The sequence below is a fragment of the Peromyscus maniculatus genome, chromosome 9, assembly GCF_049852395.1.
Source record: "Peromyscus maniculatus bairdii isolate BWxNUB_F1_BW_parent chromosome 9, HU_Pman_BW_mat_3.1, whole genome shotgun sequence".
NCBI lineage: Eukaryota > Metazoa > Chordata > Mammalia > Rodentia > Cricetidae > Peromyscus > Peromyscus maniculatus.
In genome coordinates this window covers 8,411,768-8,429,502 of record NC_134860.1, presented here as the reverse complement: position 1 = coordinate 8,429,502, position 17,735 = coordinate 8,411,768, and the positions used below count along the sequence as shown (strand labels likewise).

At 44.4% G+C, this 17,735-nt stretch overlaps 2 protein-coding genes across 5 annotated transcripts in view; one reads left to right on the top strand and one right to left on the bottom strand.

Moving 5' to 3' along the window:
* Nucleotides 1-12,018, top strand: part of LOC143267249 (disks large homolog 5-like) — a 58,319-nt gene extending 46,301 nt beyond the window's left edge. For 3 of the 4 annotated variants that reach the window (XM_076544339.1, XM_076544338.1, XM_076544337.1), the window contains 6 exons: nt 4,005-4,167; nt 5,407-5,535; nt 6,195-6,378; nt 10,142-10,257; nt 11,208-11,304; nt 11,466-12,018. In XM_076544339.1, the coding sequence (XP_076400454.1) occupies nt 4,061-4,167; nt 5,407-5,535; nt 6,195-6,378; nt 10,142-10,257; nt 11,208-11,295 (624 nt within the window). In that variant the 5' untranslated portion in view covers nt 4,005-4,060 and the 3' untranslated portion in view covers nt 11,296-11,304; nt 11,466-12,018. The remainder of the gene's footprint in view (nt 1-4,004; nt 4,168-5,406; nt 5,536-6,194; nt 6,379-10,141; nt 10,258-11,207; nt 11,305-11,465) is intronic. The other variant, XM_076544340.1, reaches the window with a different exon arrangement.
* LOC107401192 (disks large homolog 5-like) overlaps nt 1-17,735 on the bottom strand; it is a 241,980-nt gene that overhangs the window by 82,218 nt on the left and 142,027 nt on the right. The gene's annotated exons all lie outside the window — the stretch shown is intronic.

Sequence of the window (17,735 nt, the reverse complement as noted above, 5' to 3'; positions counted from 1 at the left end):
TCTGTGTGCTCAAGGATACAGCCAAGCATGGTGACTCATGCCTTTAATCCCAGAAAATGAGCCTTTAATCCCAGGGGGTGATGGCAGAAAGCAGAAAGGTATATAAGGCGTGAAAACCAGGAAATAGAAGCATTTGGCTGGTTAAGTTTTAGGCTTTTGAGCAGCAGTTCAGCTGAAATCCATTTGGATGAGGACACAGAGGCTTCCAGTCTGAAGGAAACAGGATCAGCTGAGGAACTGGCAAGGTGAGGTAGCTGTGGCTTGTATTGCTTCTCTGATCTTCTAGTGTTCACGCCAATACCTGGCTCCAGGTTTGATTTTAAGAATAAGAACTTTGAAGATTCCTGCTACACACACCTTTAACTCAGATCTTTAATCCAGAAGTAATTTGGACAATTCCTTTTGTTGGAAGGACTTGGAAGAATGAAGCTCTTACTCTTTCTCTGCTTGCTCTTGCCTTGTTAGCACAACCATTCCTTGACTGGCCTTGTTAGCACATCCATTCCTTGACTGGCATTAAAGCCTACTTCTTTAAGATTCCAGCATATACTGCAGACCAGCTGAGACATCCAGTGTTGTGGAGTGGTCATCTCCTGGATTCTTGGCCTTTCAATTCACAGCCAGATATCGTTGGATAAGATAGAGCACTGCCTGCAAGCCATTCTAACAAATACCATTTCCATAAAGAATCATTGTATTACTTCTGGAGAATGCTGGCTAAGACACCAGGTATGTAGAAAGGATATTCTAGAGCAGCTAGGGTCTCATAACAGTCCCAGCTCACTTACAATTTCCCAATAGTCACCTTCCCTTAACCATAGCCTTCCTCAGGTGCTTAATCACTTCAGAGAATACAACCCTCCTCCTCAATGATCATGACCAAATTCCTTGGCATGATTTATTTTTGATAGTATTGGGTATGGATATGAGGAGGGTAAGTGCCAATTTTAGGCAGGGTTTGTAAAGTGAGACTTCAGTTCCACATGGGTGAATTACTGGAAAAATTCTTATGAAGCAGAGAGAAATCTCTAGGTTTGCAAGGAGGAGGTGCTGAGTCACATGAGAGACTCCGGGAAAGGAAACAACAGCTTCTGGTCAGTTCATGGAGAACTAATTAGCAAGGAGGCAAAGGCTGTGCCCCATGACATCAGCAGACCCTTTGCTGGACATTCTGTTGTATCCTGGACAGCTCTTGGAATCCCAGTGATGTCACTAGTGTTGTAGCAACACTGACTGCCTTGAGATCATTTGTTCATTGGCCACAAGCTTGGCCCCTAGACATGCTTTCCAGACTCAGAGGTCTGCTTGGCAGAGGGAATGGACAGCATGGAGAGACCAGAGTGAGGCAGAAGGAAGCTGGTCCTGGGTCTCCCTGGAAAACATGGAGAAAATGGTCCTGGGGAAGAGGCAGTGAGTTTAGGGAAGGGGCTGGGGAGCTTTCTGGATGTGTTGGGACTCAGCTTTCCAGAGCAAGGGCTCAAGAACTGGGAACTTCTTGGAAGTGGGCACAGAGGAATTAATGAGATTTCTGTACCATGACTGTGTTTCACAGCCACGGGAGTCCTTTAGTTATGTGCCAGTGATAATAGGGAAAGGAGAGTACCCTGGAAAACCCTGAGGTTCTCTTACTTGACATCACAATCACTTGAATGGCAGGAGCCCCCAAGTGCTTCTGTCTTCCATTGACCTCTGAGTTTTCTGAATTTCCAGCTGTTGATGGCACACAGGTCTCCAGTTCAGCCTAAGAGCTGTTAGATTCAGTGGACCTGGACTGAGACTGTCCTTTTCCTGTCAGCCCTGGGTGTCCTGGACTGTTAGGATGACTTTGTGAATCTGTTGACTATGTTTTGCCCCTGCATGGCTTTTCCATTAACATGAACTCTGAATCACAGAGCAAGAGACTTGGGCATCCCTATACTACCAAAGTGATTATAACAGTAGCAATTACCTCCAGGCTTCTGAAAGTACATGGCTGAGGGCTCTGCAGCCAAAGTGTATCCTCTACAGCTGTAAGTCTTAAGAGGTTGTCCACTGGGTCCTCTTGTGCAGGGAGATAGAGGAAACCAGCTGATTTTTGAGCCAGCTACCTCCCGATAGAGAGATGGGAAACTGATACCCACAGAGAAGGAGACTCAAGTCTGAGTTTTCAGAACCTGTCTCGGAAAAGTCTCTTCTGTCAGTCACTTTCTGTGTATTCTTCAGTGCGTAAGGATTAACTGATAAGAGGAAGTGTGTAGGGCAGGTGCTGTGCTTTGACTTCTATAATTGGGTATTACTGAGATAACTCACATTGTCTAGCATGATTTGTCCGTGTGAAATAACATCTGAAAAGACATAGTTTGCCTCACATCACTCATTTTCTGAAAATGCCTTTGCATATCTGTGGGGCCTCTCACTAGCTGTTCATCTTTCTTTAAACTTAAATGTAGGAATGGCACATCCTTTGCTCTTGTGTTGAGTGTTCCCACAGGGAATTCTGGTTCTTAGTATCTCCAGAATGAAATGCCATTAGTTTACCACACTATTGGTATCTTATGATGGATGGAATGAATTTTGCTGAAGTTCAAGAGTAATTTTCATCAACTACAGGACTTATCTTTGTTCTGACAAGACACTGAGTATCTCCCACCACACTAACAGCTTTGTGGATCCTCCACAATGTGCTTGTTGGCCTCAGGGGACTGAATTTTCCTTCCTACCATCCTTACTTAATTACCTAGAAAACTTTTTTCTTATGTTATTGACTAGAGTTTTCATGAGTTGGATGAGCCATTTCCTGGGATATGTTTGGAAGAGAGTCTTCAACTTCCTGTACATAAACTAGTGAATATATTCTAATGAAACAGAGAGAGATCCCTGTGTTTGTAATGAGGAGGTGATAAAGGTCATCCCTTGGGTTTTTTGAAGTCTCCTGTGAAGGGCAGTATGGCTTCCAGTGAATTGCAGATGACGTAGTTTGTAGGTAGGTGAGGGCTACTGCTGATGAACCCAATAGTTCCTTCTCATGACTACCTAGTGAATTCTGGGGAGTCCTTGGCATTCTCTTGATGTCACCATTGTTGTGGGAACACCAGGTGACTGTGGGGTATTCTTCCACTGCCCATAGACATGTCAGCAAGACTGAGAAGGCTGCTTGGGAGGGAGAATAGAGAACATGGGAAGACCAGAGAGAGGCAGAAGGAAGCTGGGCTTCAGTCTCAGTGTAAAACATGGAGTAATAAATGGTTCTGGGAGGGCACTGTGAGTCCTGAGCAGGGCTTGGGAACTTTCTGGAGGAGCTGGAGCTTGAGCTGGGCCTTCCAGGAGTGGGGCTCAGCATCTGTGAATTTCTGGGAAGCAATGGACTTATCCTACTTCCCTGGGTTCCCTAAGAGCAGACCCAGATTAAATGATTTCTGATAGTTTGGAAGAGCCATGGATTTTCAAGCGTGCAGCAGCTTTTCTGGGACATCCTTAATCTCATTCTGAGTGGAAAGGAAGGGCCAACAGGAACAAAGTGGTGACTAATTAGGTGTCCTTCTCTGGGTAGGGTGTTGCTGCACTTCATCTTAGTGGATTCCATCAGTTTCCATGGGAATCTGATGCCAAGAAGAAGGGAGGGAAACTGCCCTGGCCAAGCACAAAACTTTCAGTCATTCAGATACTTTGTCCTGGATACATGGGATGAGGACTTGGTACTGCTAAGCTCTAGGGACAATAGGACTTACCTACACCACATCATATATGAGCTGACCCTGTCCTACAAATCTATATGGCTGGGCTATCTTATATCTTCCAGGGCCAGGGAACTGCATTAGAGAGAAAGGCACATGCCTATCCATGATGGTTGAGGACAGATACTTAGCTCATGGGTACCTATTTGAGGATAGTGGCCTACTCTTTGGCGCCCTCAGTGGGTACCTAACATTTCCTCTTCCTCGGACTTCCTCTTAGAACTAGCATGGATTCTCCTGGCCCTATGTATATTCAATTATACAAGTTCACTTTGCTTTGTCTTCCTGCAGGGACTACCAGGAAGACACCAACCCAAGCCTCCACCTCCATAGACCAGGAGAAGCAGATGACAAAGTTGGAGAAACTCACCCTTCAGCTACAGAGTATAACATACGAGCAAATTGAACTGCATGGAATCCTGGGCAGTTATATAGACAAGGATTTGCAGAACAGGTAGTCATTATGTGCAGTTCTCTGCTGACCATCTTGACCCCACAGTGTCTACCTAAGCTTTCCTGAGGAACAGGAGGCTCAAGCTCCGGGGTGTCCTGGTGCTTAACAAATTTTCCTGAGTGCACAGAATTTGGAACCTTGGTAGGTATGAGATTGGGACACAGGCTATTTTTATTCATTCAAATGAAAAGCAGAGCCTATGGCCTGTATCACAGTTTTGGGATAGGGACAGTAGTATGTGAGCTCTCAACATGCATTTCAAGAGGCCTTGGCAGGTGTTGGCTTGTTGGAGATGCTAGGTCCTGTGAGTTTGTGATGAGTCTTTGTACTTGATCAGCTGATGATTGTGTGCTGAAAAATCCTGGAGGAGCCTGGTCCCATTCATCCATCTCAGTTTGTGTCTGGAAGGCCTGGTGCTTATCATTGCTTCTCTTTTGTCCTCCTCCTTATACTCTGAGGCTGTTCTAACTCTTTGCATTTCATGGGCATCCTGACTATATGTGGAATGTTTTTGTATGTGGGAAGTAAAGGCCTAAAGCTATTCTTAGCTCCTCCTTATTCTCTGAGACAGTGCAAACTCTCTGTATTTCATGAGATTTTTATTTTTATGTGGTGTGTGTGTGTGTGTGTGTGTGTGTTTGTGTGTGTGGGGTTGTCTGTTTGTGTTATTCCTGTGAGTTTAGAGTCTGTGGCAGGGCCCGAGGATTTGCCATTTTCACATTTTCCAGGGGATGCCAGTGATGACACCAGGGAGCTTCACTTTGACAAGCTCACGTCTTGGCCACTCTTCTTACTTTGGTGGAACATTGGAATCCCTTGTGAAGTGTATAATGCCTTCCTGAAGTTGGGACTCCTCCCTTGAAATGCTCAATGTATGCTCTGGTCCTCTGTGTAGCATATAGGCAGCTAGGCATAAGAGTCCCTGTTGTAAAGACAGGAAAATGTCACCATAGGTTTCCGGTGGCACCAGTATGTGGCACAGACTCCTGGGGTCTCCTTAGAGAGATCATCTATAGCTCCAAGTCCACTGAGGGTGCTCATATAGTCGTGGATAACTCCTTCTTATTTTGGCCTGGGGACATGATAGGAAGTTTAATAAGCACCAGGAGGACCTATTGTATAAGTGCCAGGCTGTGTCTTCCATGGCACTGAGGAGTCCAGAGCATAGCCTGATTCCATATGATCCTTGTGGCCTGTGTTCATGGGGTCCTTTTCTCCTGGGGCCATGCCCTACCACAGGCTGAATTCTTTTGAAATCATGAAAAGGGAGCATAAGCAGGTGATGCTGGACTTACAGAAAATGCCAAAGGAAATATGTGACGGTGTGAACAAGATCAAACATCTGATTGAAGAGAATGTATCCTACAGGTATGTGCCTGATTTAACTTGGGAGAGACTGATTCTGCCATGTTTCTCTTTGACTCAATGTGAGAGTTCTGGTTCTTGCCTGTCTGCCTCTTAGCAAGCAGCCTGACATGTGGTCCTTGGCCTTGTGCCTCTTGGACTCAGTTTTGCTAAGTGTGAAAAGATACTGTTCTCCTCCAAGCAATGTCCTGCCAGCTTCAGCAGCCCCTTGTTAAAAAACAAATGGTTTGAACCATGAAGGGAGTGTCAGGTATCCTAGTACTTCTGTGGCTCTGACCAGGGCTTCCCAGAGCTTGTTTCCATGGTATCCATAGACAGAATTGATTCTGGTTGGGGCTTTTTCTATGCTTCTGACAGTGTTTGCCCTCAACCTGCTGATGCTTTCCCAATGTCATGAACAGTTAAGCACAGGTGTGGGCTGTACCCTGTTCTCAGAGGCACAGGATCCCTTTTGTCATCAGGAATTTCAGAAGTATTTTGAATCTTTTTGCAATTTTGTTACTCTCTGGATTTGGCTTGCATCTGAGTGATGCTGCTTGGCTACTGAGAACTCCATTCTTGGGCTTTCTGGGGGTCTGGGACTTTTCAGCACGGGTGGTACTTCGGGGTAGGAATGGCAAAGGAGGCTGGCTGGGTCTTATCATGTTTTGGTGTTTGTTCAGTTACCTCCATGGCCAGGTCCTCCGAGATTGGACTGAGCTGAAGGAAAATATAAATGTTTTAAGACTGAAGAACAGACTGCTGTGGGAGGAGCAGATTGAGATCCAAGAGTCCTGTGAGGAGCTGAATAGGCTCTTGAAGGAGGCTCATGAGGTCATCTGTGACCCTTCTGCTGAGCAGCAGCAGGTAGGCTGAGGCAGCAGGGGCAGGTGCCCACCTGTGCAACCATAAACATAGAGACACTCATATACCATCCACACTCATCCAGACCCCCACCTACATACCATCCAACTGTTGATTTCTGTGATCATTCCCGAGTCTTTCTAGAGAGTTAGCCTCTTGCAAGAATCTGGATAATTGGCAAGGGAAACCTCCTGCTCTGCTAGAAGCTGCAGTACATTGAGAGAGCTGGGTCAGTCACATATCATCCACCTACATGTCAATATGATCAGAGGTTTGCTATGCAGGGAGCTCCTTAGGGAACAGCACAAAGCTTTCATTGATGATGTCAGTGGCCTGTGGCTCATTTGCTTTGCAGGGGTCATGTGAGATCACAGATAGGAAGCAGCCTGCAAGGACTAGAGCTCATTGCCAGTGCCCAGTGAGTGGTTCTCATTGTCAATGTTTTGTGTGGCATGTGGTCTTCTCCTTAATTCCTGCATCCCAATGTGTTCTCTTCCTTTTGCCAAGCTCTTGGTTCATAGTGACAGATGCCTGAGTACCCCCTTTTCAGCCCTTTTTTCTAGGCATGGTGCTGGACAGTTCTCCCATCCTGGAGCTTCCAGTCTGGAACTGACTGGTTGACCTTAGATGTGGAAGGCCTTTGACAGGCTGAGGGTTGGGGTGACAGATTTGAAGCTTCAAGAAAACATTTTCTCCTATCAACTCAACATAGCATGAAGAACTTGTGTGCTCTCCTAGGAATTTTTAATCTCCAAAGGATGGATAGCAGTGTTGTGGGTCTCAGTTGAAACACCTGATGTGCTTATTTTTAATTCAACTGTTCCTACAGCATGATGTCCTCGCCATTGTTTTCTGCTCACTTCCTATTTCTGTGGTCTGTGTGTTATCTATGCAGGCCTGTGTAAATGTGTACATTGGTTTGTAGGTTCAGAGGCTACATAATGAATTCCCATGTTGTCATCTGTTGCTCTTCCCTTATTCCCTTAGAGCCCAGGTTTTCATTGAACCTGAAATTTTCTGTTTGGGCTAATCTGGCTCCCAGCTCTCTTTAGAGCTCCTGTCCTCCAAGGTAGAACTTCTCTCTTGTTTTGTCTTATCCAATGTTACAAGTTTAAATATACACAGAAAGAGGAAAGATATATTTGCTTTCTCTTTTGTTTATTTGCTTTTATTGTTTTGATACCAATGTGTTTTTTAATAAATAACAAAATCAAACACTACAGCTTTTTTTTAACAATAAATAGCAGGTTTCTTTGCTTTCACTGCACAGAGCTAAGACCACAGGAAATGTCTGGTTTGTCTCTGGTTTCTCAACCGAGAATCCCACAGTGCATCTCCTTGCTGACATTGTGTTGCTGACTGTATCATGTGCATGGCTGTGTCTCAGAACAGATTCCCTCTCATAGTTGTGCAGAGTGCTGGGTTCCTGAAAAGCACTGCAGGTGATGTCACTGGCCTCCTTCTGACTGACATTGGGCTGCATTCATATCATATGCACTGTCTTCTGTTGAAAACTTCCTGGTGTTGACCATGTGTCACTTTCTTTTTCTTGGGTTATCAAGGTCATTTGTGGAGGAGCCAGGATAAGTTGAGTGAAGAGACTATGATGGGTAAACTTGGAAAATGTGAAGTCAGGGGGTTTTGTGATGGATAAAATTTATTCAAGGAAAAGTTAAGTGCAGGCCGGGGTAGCAGTACCTTGCTGAGTCTAAGAGCCTTGTAGACAGCATAGAGGACCCGCTACCTCTATATGCATCAGAAAAGGTGCTGCAAGGCAACAGTCCTCTCTCACTGACCATTCTAGGTTCAGGAAGTGTGTGTTTGTGTGTGTGTGTGTGTGTGTGTGTGTGTGTGTGTGTGTGTGTGTGTGTTGGGGTTGTTGTACATTGTGTGTTGTGATTTCCTGTGCATCTGTCTATGTGTTTGTGAACTTCTATATGTGTGTTTGTGTGTGAATACTGTCTATTGCTTGCACAGAGGTGCTCCTTTGGGTGTGTGTATGTGACCATGTGTGGTTGAGTGTGTATGTGTGTATGTGCCCATGTTCCCTGTATGTATAGGGGTAAGTATTTGAGTGTGTTTGCAAGTTCAGTTGCTTATATGTGCAAGTGTGTTTGTATGTGTGGATTTGAAACTTCGTGTGTGTGTGTGTGTGTGTGTGTTTATCTATATTTGTATGTTCATTTATACATTTTTAATGATGATGGAACCAACTTTTCTGAAAAAGTACTGTGCCCACTCACTTGGCATCCATCAAATATTGTATGCTGCTGCCTATCTTTCTCCATGTCCTCCTAGCTCACTAGAACAAAGGGACACAAAAACTACTATAACTCAGTGGTTTTCAGGTATTTGTAGAGACAAAAATATATATCTGAAAAGAAATCCTTGGAGCAAACCAAAGGAATGTAGTACATGGAGGTTAGGAGGAGACCACTGTGGCAAATCAAGGTGTCTGAGAGGCAGGATAGGCTGGCTGAGGGTGTGTGTCTCTTCTCTGCTCTGGGTGAATGGTGACTGCACACTCAATGGTCAGGTGGCTTGTTGTGTCTTCTCTGTATCCTGTTTTGTCCTCATCTACATTGTCTGCTACCACTTGCTTTTCCCCTTTCCCTAACTTTGGCTCAGTTAACCTTGGCCTTGGAACTTAGGCTGGATGTTAGTTGTTGAGAGATTCTGACTTGCAGTGTGCTTCCAGCTGCAACTCAGTCCAGCAGAAGTTCCTTAGCCAGGATGTGGTATGAGAATGGGGCTGTCTCAGTGCACCCCACTTAGATTCCTGAGGGTATTGGACACGCCATATGCTGTGTCTGCAGCACTCAGTAACTGCTTTTCTCCAAAGTTGTTCATTCTGAGTTAAAATCAGCCTCATGGAGGGTTTGGAGAAATGAGGACCCTCAGACATTGCTGGTACTGTAAAATGGTATAGCACAGTAAGAAGCTACACACAAGTCTTCAGAAAGTTGAACTGCATTCCCAGGTGACCCAGTGATGCCAGAACATGAAGTCAGTGTCCACAGACAAGCTAGGGCATCTCAGGGATTTATCAGCTTTCCTGAGTGTAGCCTCATGATGCCCATCATTCAAAGAGTGAAAAAGTACAATGTGGTCAGGCTCTTCCATGGAATATTGTTCAGCACAAAATAATACATAAAATCATTTGGCACTGACTTAGTCAGCCATTTGTTACTCAAACACATCCCTGGCACAATCACCTCAAAGGAAGGAACTGTTTCTTTTGGATGCTGGTTATGGAGATTTTCTAGTTTCCTGAGATTCTTTGCTTTTGGTCCAAAGTTAGGCAACCTGTAGCACAGGGAGCCCTTTTTGAAGGTAGTTGCTCACATTGGGGGAACTGGGAAACAGTGAATAAGACCAGTGGGGTTGTCCATGACCATCCAGTAGTCCTTTGCTGGGGAACATTCCTATACTGCACAGCCTGGGGAACTTCCTAAGCAGGGTTAGTTAACGGACGAGGACCCCTGAGGCCACCTGTCTCTGCATTAGGTTGCAAATAGGCTCTTCACTGACTGAACTGCCTCTCTCCCACGTTCACTGGCTTCTCTCTTCCAACAGGTTTACCTTGTTTTCATTAGTATCCCTGGTGGTTGCTCCTTATGTTAGTATTAACTGTGAAGCTAAACATGTTACTGCATTATAGTGTGCTTGTATGTGTGCATACATGTACTTGTGTGTATTCATGAAATCATGTGTGTGCATATGAATGAGCAAGCCTCCACTGAGAATACAATCTTCTAAAGAACAGGAGCAAGAGAGCCTGGATGAAAGACCGAAGGACCTGCTGAAGCAGAAGGAGCTGGTCACCCAGCAAGAGGACTTGGCAGAAAAGCTGCAACATCACTTCAGTGTCTCTGAGATGAGGTAAGAGCCCAAGCTGGGAGAGAAGTTAGAACCATGTGTGTCACCTGTCCCTGGATCTCTGTCTTTTTGGGATTTCCACCATCTGAATAGCTCCAAGCCACAGCAAGAGAAAGAATGCCTCAGGATATTGTATTGGCCTGGCCAACAAGAACCTCTCCAGGAAACACTATGTTTGATCCTTAGTGTTTCTGGGGAGTGTCTACCCCTTACTCCCATCTGAGCTCTCTGGAATCTTCTCAGTGTCCCCTGTTTCTCCACACAAATCTCCCTATGGCAGTCCTCAACCTAGCAGGGGGAGTGTTAGTTGTGGAGGACAGTGTGTGCTCCTGCCACTTTATTTTCCTTCCAGAACATCACCTTTAGAGAGAAGTTCCTGCCTTTGGGTAGATCTACAAGCAGCACACTCCTGCAGATTACAGGCTCTCTGCAGTGTGAATCTGTTTCCTGTGAAAAGATTTTTCTATTATAAGAAGATTTAGGATTTGAGGAGTTGAACCGAGGCCAGTTTCTGTTCTTTAACAATAATCAGATCCTTCACTGCTTTTCTTTTGTAGGCTCCCCTAGAGTGTCTACATTCAGTTTCTCAGGTTGCTCACATTCATTGCCTGTATCTAATCAGATTCATGTAGATATGCCCTCTACTCTTACTCAGACATTGCTACTTTATTTTTTTTTTCTGTCAAAATAATTTATCTAGACAACTGGAGAAAAGTCCTGATTATCATGCCCAGCACAGTGTAGTTCTCAGTTCATCTTCTGGTAGATTTTAAAAGCTGAGAATCAAATCCTGGTCGAGGTCCATTCTGACCCTCCTCCCTTAGGAAATGCAGGAAATGACCTCAGATGAAAGGTAATGCTGGACTCTCCAGCTGACTAGAGCTGGTTCAGGCTGAAAAGCTGACATAGCAGATCTCCACCAGGCCTGATCCCTAACTGCCTTCCTCCTCTAGGTTAGACCATCACCAATATGAGTTTGAACAGGCCACAGCCCAGGATGAGAGCCTCCTGCAGACAGAGCTGCTGCAGCAGGAGCACTAAGTCTCACAGGCAAGTGAGCCACCAATGCATCCACCCTCAGCAAACATGGCATTGGTGGGAGACTCGGGGCTCTTGACCTTGGCTTCCAGTGTGAATAGGTCTTGATTTTTTTCTAGCCTGTGGCCCAGTCAGGCTCCTTCTGTGTCTGAATGCCTTTCCTTCTCATATAGCAGATCTTGGGAGAACTGAAGAGGCCAAAGAAACCAAAGATGCCTTGAACCTATGACCTGCTCTACTCTCCGATCAAGGCCTCCTCCTCAGAAGACACTCCTTTAGAGCTGTGAACTCAAAAGCTTCCCAAGGGGTACAACGAATGCTCTAGAAAGGTCTCATTCTTAGTCTCTGTGAGAACTTGACCTACAAACCCAAAGGAGGCATGGCTATACTAGTTTTTAAAACGCTTTTTACAATCGCTGTCTGCCTTCCTACCATGTTTCCAAGGCCAGCCACAGACTGTAGGTCTCTGCTGCAAAATGTGCACCAAAAGAATGCTTGTGACCTTAATTTTTTTGTTTGGTTTTGGTTGGGTTTTGTTTGCTTTGGGTTTTTTTGGTTTTCTTTGTTATGGTTTGAGCTTTTGCTATTTATTTGTTCTTACTTTTGTTCTTGTTGTTATTTAGGTATTTTACTAAGATATTCACTGTTTATTGACTAATTTCTTTAAGCTCATATTGAGTAATATTACTGAGTTTTTATTAATAATAAAGTGATTTTGAACTTTTCTGACTTAGAAGCAATTTCTTTGGTCAGGTGTGATGTCTCACTCTAGTAAGCCCCAGAATCTCTTGTAACATCAGATCACTTGTGTGCCCAGCTTAAGCTACAATAGTGGGTTCTCAGGAAGTTAGGGCTACACAGGTCTTTGGATGCGGATGGTGTTGTCAACTCCGTGGATTCCCATTGCATAATGGAAAAAGTATCCATACTGTATCCTTGTTGTCATATATTTATCCACCCTAGCTATAGCATTCTGTATACCCATTTCAGGATGTGATCATGTGAACCACATGAATTAGAAAAACAACAGTATTTCTGTAAAGCCTCTCAGGAAATGAAAACATTTACTAAAGGATTATGAAAGAAATCCATAGCCTGCTTGCCACCTGGGGCCATGATAATATCCATGCCTGGTCTGCTGCCAAGGGCCATATCCTGTCCACGGCCCTGACAAACTGTTGGAGTCTGTGTTGATACCCATGCATCCTCTGCCAGTGAGGGCCTGGCAGCCACCTACAGTCTTGGCCACCACGTATGACCATGTCGTTGTCAAATGGATATGCCCCCAAGTGGACAGATGTGTCTTAGAAGCCTGTACCGCCACCTAGGACCATAATGACATCAGGACCAGGGCTGTAACTGAGGGGCATGTCTGGATCCATGGCCCTGCTGTAGCCAGGGTCGGTGTTGATATCTCAGGCCCCTGTTGCCATCAAAGACAGTGCCTAGAATCTGAGCTACCACCATGGGACGTGGTACTGCTGGGTCCCTGCCAATCTGTGTGACCTTCATTGCCAAGCAGAGCCATGGTGGAATCCAGGCCTGGGCTACAACTTGGGAACATATCTGTATGCATCTTGCAAACACAACCAGGATCTGTGTTCATATCTATGGCATGTAGTCACCAAGGCTCACGCAGATGTAGGGAGGGGTCTGGGCTGTCACCTAGGACCATGGTAGTTTCTAGGGCCTGTGTTCTCTTTGGGGCCATATAGATCTGAGTGGCCTATGCTGCTTCCAGGGACCCTGGTGTCCTCCAGGCGTAGGCTGCTGTCAAAGGCCTTGTCTGGTCCATTGCCCTGCCACAGACTTGGTCTATGTTGATGTGAGTGGCTCCTTTTACTGCTGAAGACAGGATAGGGATGCAAAGAGTTAACCCTACTCATCCCTGGCCTTAGCGCTAATGAGAACTGGACCTGCCCCTCACCCACTGCAGTACTGCGGAGAGTGGGTTCTGCACCTGGACTGAGCAGCACAGTAGAGCTGACCCTGTTGTTTGTGGTGTCAGTGATCTGGCCCTGAGGCTCTGAGAGCAGAAGAACTCAGTCCACCCTCTTCTGTGTTGTGTAGGCAAGGGCAAGGGAAAGATGCCCTCCTCACCTGAGCAAATGCCACCTGCAGCTGGTGGGAGAGTGGGAATCTGGGGCTTGAGAACAGAGGAGCTGGGTCAGCCTCTCAGCAGCTGCAGCAATTGGGTTTGTGGAATTGGCACATCATCTCACAAAACACTAGAGCTGTGCCTTTACTCTGAATGTGGGTAAGTCAGATTTGAGTGCATGAGGAAAGGACAATTGGCCTCTCTCCATTCTGCCCATTGCATGGGGTGAGCTAGGTGGGACAGTGTTGGAGAGCTTGCCTGGGTGCGGAAGATGAAGGAAACCTGCCAGTCTGATCATCCCAGGTAACCCCAGCCCAGAACCATGCCTATGAATTATCCCACCCTAACATCTTCTTTTTTCATGGACTGCTGGAGCAGGTAAAGGGCCCAGTTTCTGAAGATCTAAAGCTTCAGGATCTCTATGACACAAGACATCATTAGGATATCCAAGAGTAGGACCACAAGTGAAGGTCCATCATCTATAGTGTAGAGAAGCCAGAGAGGCCTGACACACTTAAGAAAAGACGTATACACTAAAGGGTATTCTGTGTGACTCACTGGGTCACACTAAAACTTCCTTGCCAAGACTTTGTTTTTAAATTTGGGTTTTCAGTTTTCCTTTTAAATTTTTTTCAGGGGGTGTTTCAAAGGCAGAGCTCAGGTGTGAAGGAATGGATAATGGGAAAAGTTGGATTGGGATGCATGATGTAAAACCAACAGAGAATAATAAAATGTTTAAAATAAAAAAGAAATTAGCAAAACCAGAGCTATCTGCCCATGGTTTCCTTGGAATATAGTATCAATGATAACCAGACTGCAGACATAATGAATTACAAGATATGCTGGGACATTTTTTGGTGCTTTTGTCCTTAACTATGAATTGGTGCAATTTTTTTTAAAGATTTATTTCTTTTATTTATATCTATGGGTGTTTGGCCTGCTGCAGGGCTCTACACCATAATGCAGCAGCCATCTCACAAGACCCTGCACTTGACTTTGTCCATTTAGTTATGTATGCTGTGTTAGTTTTGAATGAATCAGCTCCAACCATTTCAGGAGACCAGTAGAGACAAGCATATGATGTAGGCATTGTAATTGTCTTTGGGTTCAAGATCGTACTCCAGCACCACTTATTGTCAGGGTTAGATCTCTCACATCTCATCCTGGATGACAATGCAGATTAGGGCCATCTGATGAAATGCAGAATTGAGAAGACACTCCTGGTGGTGGAGTTGTCGCTAATGGTGCCTCTTGATGCTCCAGGTAAGTGTTGGGAGTAAGCTTAAGACCAGCCATAGTGGATGGAGCCTGAAGCAAAGGTGACATGCCAGTCATGAGGAGCATGTCTTTACAAGGCTAGGAAAGGAGAGGGATGGTTGATGGTGCTCTTTAACCACAGCTGATCTCACTGTGTATGGAGGAATCGTTTCTTCCAGATAGTGCTTTAATTTATGAAGCTCCCCTCAACAGATCTACCTTCTGAGACTGACAGATAATCAGAGAATTAATGTGTGGAGGAAGTAATCCTGTGGGATAACAAACTGGTGCTGTCAATCAAGCATAGAAATGATCTACTCTTTATGAACAAAAGGCATATATACATACACAACATCAATACAGATACAAAGCTCATCATCAATTCTATGGATGATGTGATCAGCTGGAGAGATGGCTCAGTGGGCAAAGGTAACTGCTCCTAGGCCTACAGACCTGAGTTCCTACCCTAGGACACACATGATTGAAGGAGAGAACAAACCGCTGAGAAATTGTCCTATGATCTTAATAAAAGTGTAGGTACATGGCCATGGATGACAAACGATAAGCCTTTCTATTCCTAAGGCTTTCTATTTCTCACTTACCCTAGAATCTTTCCATCTGATACACTCATCATTGTTATATTACTCTGCATTCCAATTGATAGATTTTGGATATTTGCTATTTTACTCTTGTTGCTGAGATGTTCTAAGAACCAAGAGGGCCGACACCAAAGCACCACCTGAAGAATGGTTAAGGGAAGGTGGGCACTGGGAATTTTTGACATAGCTGAGACACAAACTGCTCCAGAATGTCTTCTCTACATGTCTGGTGTATTAGTCAGGGCTTACTAGAGTAACAGAAGTTATAAACGGAAGCTCTCTATTTTACAAAGGGAATTTATTTTAGAATGACACTCAGGCTATGGTTCAGCCGATAAAATGATAGCTGGATATGATGGAAAGTCCAAAAATCCAGTAGATGCTTAGTTCACAAGACTGGATGTCTATACTGGTATGCAGTGTATGCTGGAATCTTAAAGAAATGGGCTCTAATGCCAGTGAAGGAATGGATGTGCTAACAAGGAGAGAGCAAGTAGAGAAAGAGTAAAAACTTCCTTCTTCCATGTCCTTCTATAGGCTTCCAGCAGGAATTGTCCAGACTACATCTGGATTAAACATCAGAATTAAAGTTGTGATTTCTTATCTCAAAGATCCAGACTAGAATTAGATCTTCCTACTTCTAGTAGGTTAAGCAGAAATTAAGCAGAAATCTCCCATAGGTTTGCCCTGTTTGTTTTGGTTTTAGTTAATATCAGATGTATTCATGTTGACAACCAAGATTAGCAAACATAGTAGCATTCCCCTCTCCACTAATATTCATGAACAAATGGCTCCCTTAGAGAGTGAAAGGAAGGAGTGACAATAATCAAAAGGTACATCTGAGTCAGCTATAGATCCCATGGTTATGATGACTTTTATTGGCCTCTTTATGGCCATGTATGGCTGAAAAAGAATAAATACCTGTCTCTGGTTTCTTGGGTAGTAGGGGATGAGCTAGAAACCCAGTGACAAGTCTCTGGCCTTTCTATACAATTGGAGAATAGACATTGAAATAAATATGATATGTGTGGTAGTGACTGTGGTGGAAAGGGGTCCAAGAGGGACAAATGGGTCTCTTTGAAGAGAACGGGTAAAGGCCTCTCACAGCAAACATACTGTTCCTGTCAGAAAGAGTGGGGTTCCTCAGGCCACATGAATTTGGACTTTAAATCCTGTAGACCCCTTCTTGCTCACTCCATGTATCCTGAAAAGGAAAGACAAAAGAGAAAAAAAACACAAAAAAGCCAAAAACTCTCTCTTAAACAATAGGGATTAGGGAAGACTTCTGTGGGGTCTTCACTATATACAACAAGTACAAATCATCAATTGTTTTCAAAGCAAAAATTGTTTATTAGGATTTGAAGTTTATTGAGGGTCAAAGAGGCAGGATTTGAAGACAGAAGTAACAGGCAATAAATCGTACTCCAGAGCCAAATCATATTGCAGAGCTCACCACTGACACTAGGATCATGAGTGTGGGCACTGCATTGTGTGCCACCAAGAATAATTACAATAGACAATGTGCCTGGTACTGCTTTAGAAGCTTACAATATCCAGGGTTCTGAAAATGGGATGCTGCCTCCCCAAATCATCAAGCAGAATGGACTCCTCCATTTCTCTAGAACATAAGCTCTGACATGCAGTTGATGATTCAGGCATGTATTTGGGACCTGGTCTCTGTAGTAAGTGGTAGGGTTTCTGATAAGAACTCCTCCACCAAAACTTCTTTAAGATTCCAGCATATACTGCATACCAGTATAGTCATCCAGTCTTGTGGACTAAGCATCTACTGGATTATTGAACTTTCCATCATAGCAAGCTATCATTGTGTTGGCCGAACCATAGCCTGAAAGTCATTCTAAAATAAATCCCCTTTCTAATATAGAGAGCTTCAGTTTATAACTCTGTTACTCTAGTAAGTGTCAGCCAACAGCCCCTCCCCGTGTCCACCCTGGAGCCTCTAAAAGGGGCTCCAATAGTCAAATTTACTAACTTTTCCTTTATGGCTTGGGCTTATGGTGACTCATAATTTTAAATATTATTTCATTTTTTCTTCATAAATTCTATTAAATTATTCTCCCTACAATTGAAATTTCACTTTGGACATAGAATCCTATTCATCGAGGGTCAATTTTCTTTGCAATAATCTGAAGTTTATATTTTCTGTTTTCTGGCTTGCTGTTATGGCTCTTCTCGGCTGTCTACTTGAGACATAGTTGAGGAACTGACACAATCAGACTGGCTTGCAGGCATGCTTCTTGGGCATTTTCTTGATTGCTAATTGACGGATGAGAGCTCAGCCCTCTGTAGGTAGTGTCATCCTTAGGCAAGTGAGCCTGGGCCATAGAGAAAAGGTAGCTGAGCCGACTAGTGAGCAGTGTTCCTCTGGTTTCAAGCCCCTGTCTTGAGATCTTGCCTAGGTTTCCCTTGATGATAGACTGTAACCTGTGAGGTGAATAAACTCATCACTTTCTTAAATTGGATTTTTA